Source organism: Balaenoptera musculus, chromosome 7 (genome assembly GCF_009873245.2).
Source record: "Balaenoptera musculus isolate JJ_BM4_2016_0621 chromosome 7, mBalMus1.pri.v3, whole genome shotgun sequence".
Classification (NCBI taxonomy): domain Eukaryota; kingdom Metazoa; phylum Chordata; class Mammalia; order Artiodactyla; family Balaenopteridae; genus Balaenoptera; species Balaenoptera musculus.
The window spans coordinates 44,312,903-44,319,282 of NC_045791.1; the positions used below are offsets into that span (position 1 = coordinate 44,312,903).

Consider the following 6,380-nt stretch of genomic DNA (forward strand, 5'->3'; position numbering starts at 1 on the left):
ACAATAAAAGAAAAAGTGTGCAAAGGTAGACAGGAGGACTTCAGGGAGATTTGAGGCTAGGCTAACGATGGTTCTCCTTTCACAGCAGGTACTAGAGGCTCTGCCCAGGAGAACTTGGATTTCTCCACACTACATAATCTCCCTCTTCTTTCTCTCTCACTCAGTCTTATTCTGCACCCTCACCCACCTCAGCTTCTTTTATCATATCTCTTCCTTTCTTCAATCTTGCTTTTGCCTCAGAGCTGCCAGTATCCTTTATGAGGGCCTTGCACACAAAATTTCTGAAAAAATATTTGTTTTTGATCCAAGGAGGTGGGGGATAGGAACAGGGATGCTGCCCAGGGATAAGTACTCCCTACTCTCAGACTTAACAAGAGCATTGTTGAAATCAAAATACATCACACAGAAGGCCTAGTTGCCATCTTTGTGTGCTAGGATGGAGAGCACAATAAAATGGTAGCTACCGTTTATTAAGCTGCTACAAAATGTTAGAAATCTTAGAAAAAAATTGTTAGTGTTTATTGAGTGCTTGCTTTATTGAGTGCTTGCTTATCACCATGTAGGGAACTCTATACTCAGTAGAAATCAAGAAAAGTGCAGATAGCTCCCACAATTCCTTTCACAAAGGTCCAGGAATTCAGAAACTATAAATCATGAAGCAAGGCCATATAGAATTTACTTGCAAAATTCTGTAGCTTCTGTTACCTTCCAATTCTAGTTTTTTGTTTGTTTGGTTTTTGTTTTGTCACCTCTGTATATCTCTTGAAACAAAAAGTCCTGTGTTTATCCTTGGGGTTGGCGAAAATGAGGAAAAAGTGAGGAGCTTAGTTTCCACTCTTGGTTTGGTTGCATCTTTACACAGGAAGAGGAGTGATGCTTGGGAAGAAGAATCTCAAGAGAAAAAATAGAGCTAGGAGAAGAGAAAGGGAATCGGTTGAAGGAGTAGGCTGAGGCCAAGGAGGACGGCCTGGGTCTAAGGGGTGGAAACTCATATGTGTTTCCCATTTGGTGAAAATAAAAATGGGAAAACTTGGCAGTTCCAAACAAAGTTGTCTGTTATTTTTATTATTATGTGAGTGAGCTAAACGAATCGTTCTCATTTCACCATTCCATTGCCCTATTTGTTCCTAAAATCCTGCCTAATGCCTCCAAAGCTCTTTTAATCCAGAGATTGGTGTTCCTGGGACCTGCTCCCTCCTTGGAAAAGCCCTTCTCTCTTCTTCTTTCACTTAGACTCAGTGGTTTAAGTGAGCCAGTGGTCTAAGTGAACTCCTGATCTCATATTGGTGGTGATGACTGAGCATCCATACTGGGTTCTTACCATGCTTTCAGAGGAAAGTCTAAATTGCAGTACCTTTGTTTCCCCAACTAGCACAATGATGGGCAGGTGGAACTCAATTAGTTGAGTGGGACTAACTAGTGGGACTTCATTTGTTAATATATCAATAAATGAATGAGTGTTTCATAAGAGGGTCTTTAAGTTTCTCAAAGGAAGTCTGTTCTTACGCTAGCACATAAATCCTGGGTTAGGAATACGAGGGCACTTAAGGCAAATGTGAGGTAATCGGATTTCTGATGAAGTGTGAAAAGAAGGCTAAAGAGAAGCTTATCTGGCTCTGAATTTTCCATTCTTCCTTCCCCTTTCTCCTTCCCTTCTCCTGCCTTGCCACCTCAGATCCTCCCTCACCAGCCACTGGGCAGATGTGAGACTGAGAACTGGACCTGAAGTTCCACACTGGGGATGGCTGAGGAGCAGGGTGTGAGGAGAAAAGAGGGAAGTCATCAGGGCACACTTCACATCAGGGCTGCCTGGACCACTGACTCGAGGCAAGAAGAGTTTCAACCCTGGTCCTGCTCAGGAAAGTAGATAAATGAATAGTCCCCTGTACAATTTACTTAAGTGACATTCTGATAAGTTCTTCAGCAAATTTAGAATAGAAAAAGAGTGGTATTATGGAAAAAAATAGTTCTCAGCTTTTTTATGATTTTCTGTTGCTGAAAGAGTACTAAAATTTCATCTGGGACTTCCCTGGCGGTGCAGTGGTTAAGAATCTGCCTGCCAATGCAGGGGACACGGGTTCGATCCCTGGTCCGGGAAGATCCCACATGCCGTGGAGCAACTAAGCCCGTGCGCCACAACTACTGAGCCTGCACGCTAGAGCCCGCGAGCCACAACTACTGAAGCCCGCGTGCCAAGAGCCCGTGCTCCGCAACAAGAGAAAGCCACCGCAATGAGAATCCCTCGCACCGCAAGGAAGAGTAACCCCCGCTCGCTGCAACCAGAGAAAGCCCACGCGCAGCGAAGAAAACCCAATGCAGCCAAAAATAAATAAATAAATAAAATATTAAATTACTTCAAAAAAACTTATAATAAATAAATAAATAAATAAAATTTCATCTGAAGCTTAAACTGATTATTTCACTCTATCTGAAAATTACTTTGCTCTGAGAATCTCCCGTTGGTTGAAACAGAAAACCAGCTTATAAAGAACATAGGACTTTTATAATATATGTAGATTATAACATATATCTATGTTAAACTTGGGGAGAGGGTAAGCATTGGGATTATATATAATTAGACAAATATCTATGAGTGTGTATACTTATATACAATAACTGTAGTATATTTCTTATTAGAAATTATGACTCTAACTCCAAAGTGCAAATGCAACCCATCCTTGCCTGTAGACAAGGTGCAGGCTCACCATAAAATCCACACACTTTTGTTCTCAGAACATTTGTTTCTGATGGAGCAAAGTGTCCATTTCAAGTATTGGGGGGTTTTCTTTAAAATTCAGGAACTAATTTTGAATGTATTAACATCCAGAGTGTCAATAGGAACTAATTCACTACCTGACAATTGCTGGTGTGAGGAAAATATGGCCCCCAAACGAGGAAAGACACCAGTCTGAAAATAAATTTAACTTGAAAAAATATAAAAAATATGAACTCAGTCTGTCTCAACAGCCTCAGAATAATCTTGTGCTAGCAGAGAGGAATGAGGACTGAAAATCAACACTGAAGATATGAAAACATTGCCTTCATTTTATTGGTTAACCTCTTCATTTTGTAATTCTGTGAAAATCCCATGAGCATTTTGAATTTTTCAAAATATTTGTCTATATTTCATTTTTTAAAGCAACAAATCATTCAGGACTCATACTTTCTTTAGCTAAAGGCTGGTCATTGATCTTCCTTTACTGTCAGTTAGCTTTTAACCAAAGATATTTTCCACTTTAGCTATCATAAGATTTTAATATTTGCTGGTACAAACTTTTTTCCTTTCCCTAGACCCCAAGGCAGAAGACCTGTTATTATTGTACATTTTTCCTGTTTTAGAACTTGAGCTTCTTTTCAGAGTTTTGTAAAAATCTATTTCTCTAATATCACTGAAATATTTATAGACAGTCTTAATTTAAATCCAAACTAGCCCCCAACATCAGTCTCCCAAGTTTTAGCAAAGTGAGATCAATCTTAATCTAAGCTTTTCTAAAAAAGATAAATTTATAACTAAACATAACACTTGCTTAATAATATTTAGTCTTCTAACTTGATTTTCTTGGCTACTGCATCTAGAACAACAATTTCACTTTTTCTATGCAGCTATTCTCGAGATCTCTATTCTTGACTGCCTCCCTAAATTTTTGGAAAGACTCATAATAAAAATTTCCATAGGTTCTGTTTTAACTTTTCCATTCTTACTCATCTTTACTTTCCATGAGGCAATCCAATAACGAAAGCAATGTTAGTTAAAAATATTGTCTCTAAAGGCCTGTCAAAGCTTGGAATTTAGCACATACTTTGCAGAGATGTAGGGGTGATATAGAAGAGCCCTCAGGTTTTTCTATTGCTGAAATAATACTGGAAACCTCTTCCTACCCAAGACTTAAATTCCTCAGTATTTCTGGTTGCTCAACAACATATCTGGGAGCTTCTAAGTCTTCTTAGAAATAACAGATTTACTTTGGAAAATAAGCACTTAGGAAATGTTCGATCACTTGTGACCAAGCACTAGTGCATTTTCCGAACTATTCTAGGCAGACAGAGTAAATTAGAGAAAATTCTTACCTCTTGAAGGACGTAAGACAATGCACATCACCAATAAGGCAAGCACAGCAGAAGTGGCAACTCCAAGTACAATTTTTAACCATGTCTACATAAAATAAAGAAAATTAGACATATAAATGGCTTCTGCTAAATAGTAGAATTGGCAAGCTTTTGTTTACACCTAAATCCTCTTTCTCCCTCCCCATAAAGCTTTTGATTGTCTTCCACTGATCTGGCTATAATTGCTGGAATTCTTCCAGCTCTGCAAGGAGAAATGTTTCTACAGTATATTTAGAACAAATTTCCCAATCCCAGCCCACTCCAGGAAGTACATACTTATGTACAAATCCTCACCTTCTATACGATAGAAAACTCTGATCGCGCTCAATTCAGCCAGCCCCCGTGCTTTTAGCAAGTATCTGAGGCTGCATATACTAACCTTCATTTTTTCCAGATGTTTTTGAAAGTTAGCTAATTCTGACTTCAGAGCGTGGGTCACCGGATCTGTGAAAACCGTTGAAAGAAGTAAGTCTGTCTTCGTAGTTGGAAGCCGAAGCTAGGGCAAGGGTTTTTTTTCTTTCCACAGACTTTTGAATACCGTGCCAAATTTCAAAAGATTTCTGTAAAATCAGAAACAGATTTTGGGGGCGTTCTTGGCCTTGAAATGAACTGTGAGTGGCTCAAGGGAGGTTTTATAGCGTTCTCATCCTTGTAAATTCTACACCAACATCTGCTTACGTTGCCACACGGAAGTGTTTTTTTAAAATTATTTTTTACAAGTTTAGGTTTTTGTTTCATTTTCTTCTAGAAATCACTTACAGATCACATTGGCAAGTCATTGGGTTTTGGATAACCTTTCTATTTGCAACCAAAAGAAGAATTTAAAATAATATAAATTCCAGGTGTGCACAGTACACATATATCTCATTTTTAGCAGAGGAAGAAAATTAAAGTCACATAAGATTTTGTGAGAAAGACACCACATTATTGCAATTTCTTTTCTTCCTCTGGGAGATTATGAGGTACTGCAGACAGAAATGTTTTTCTTTCAGCACAATTTCTTTGTCCATATAGCACCATATGCACTTTCAGTAAATACAGAAGTTTAAAAATTCAACTGTCTAAACCCACGACTGCTTTACTTTAAAGAAATAAAATGCCATCTGGTGAAATTTAGGATGGGTTAGGTGTGTATGCACAGGCCAGAAAGATGGAAAGATCAGTAAGAATAATTTACCAGCAGACCTTTGAAAGAATGAAAATGGCTTTGCAAAAGTGATATTTTTGCTTCCCTCTCAGAATAGCTTCTGAGAGAGGAGAACAGTTAGTAATTATAAAGCCTTTAAAATAAATAAAAAAGCATTTGAAAAGAGAAGTAAGTTGTATGTACAATTTCATTTTGGCTAAATTTACATAAATCCAAAGCAATCGGTCAACTTGACATCAGTAAAATGGTAGTCTGAATTAAAACACACACACACACACACACACACACACACACACCAGTTTCTTGGAGTATATTGGCTGGTTCAACGCAATTCATTTGGATAGATTCTGTTGTTCCACATGAATACAGTTGTTAACCTACTGTCTTCTAGTTCTTCCACTAACGGTTTTCTTCTTTGGACATTTGTAATGGTCTCAACCTGACTAAAACAAACTTCATGGTGAGCTTTCATGGATTTTTCATGAAAAGTAATGAGGAAATGTTCCTGAAATCTTTTGCTGTTTGCTTTATTCAACTGGTCTGATTACCATGGGAGGCTTTCTCCAGCACAGAGCAGGAAGGTGGCTTATGAACTTCCTCTTAGACATTCTCCAGACATCCCTCCCTGAATTCCAGCCTTATGAAAATTCTGTTGAGGAAAATGAGTCATTAAGCACTTACTGGCAGAGAGATGTGACCACCCTGAGTTGGAGAGGAGCCCCTCCGTCCTTTCCAGTTGATGGGGCCAGCTCTTTACAAACTGAAGCAATCATTAAGATAAACATCCAAGTTATGCTATATGCTTGTAGGCATCTCCATGTGATTGTGAGATCCTCAAATCCAAGATAAAAGCCACCAGCCAGGTCCCAAGTCAACTGCTCCCATGTGGGTCCTCTGGGATTGATTGCCTTCTTTGGAAAATTCATACAACGTGTTCTCAGAAGTTCTGTCCCAGCCTGCCAAAGCCCCAAAGTCCACAAGTACTTTTTAGTGAGTTATTCCCACGACTTTACATCCTGAAGAGAAACTGACTATAATACATGATTAGGGTGTGATTAAAATGGTTGCTCTTGGCTTTAGCAATTAAAAATGCACTGACGTGCGACTGGTTTGAGTACCACTTAGG

At 38.7% G+C, this 6,380-nt stretch overlaps 1 protein-coding gene across 3 annotated transcripts in view; it reads right to left on the reverse strand.

The window, feature by feature from the left end:
- Window positions 1-6,142, reverse strand: part of LOC118898204 (fibroblast activation protein alpha) — a 72,915-nt gene extending 66,773 nt beyond the window's left edge. The window contains exons 1-3 of one of the 3 annotated variants that reach the window (XM_036858259.1): window positions 5,936-6,142; window positions 4,487-4,667; window positions 4,069-4,153 (exon numbers count right to left, since the gene is read on the reverse strand). In XM_036858259.1, coding sequence (XP_036714154.1) covers window positions 4,069-4,153; window positions 4,487-4,492 — 91 coding nt within the window. In that variant the 5' untranslated portion in view covers window positions 4,493-4,667; window positions 5,936-6,142. Of the gene's footprint in view, window positions 1-4,068; window positions 4,154-4,401; window positions 4,728-5,935 lie in introns of those variants that run through there. The other 2 variants (XR_005020637.1, XM_036858260.1) reach the window with 2 other exon arrangements.
- Window positions 6,143-6,380: the final 238 nt, after the last annotated feature.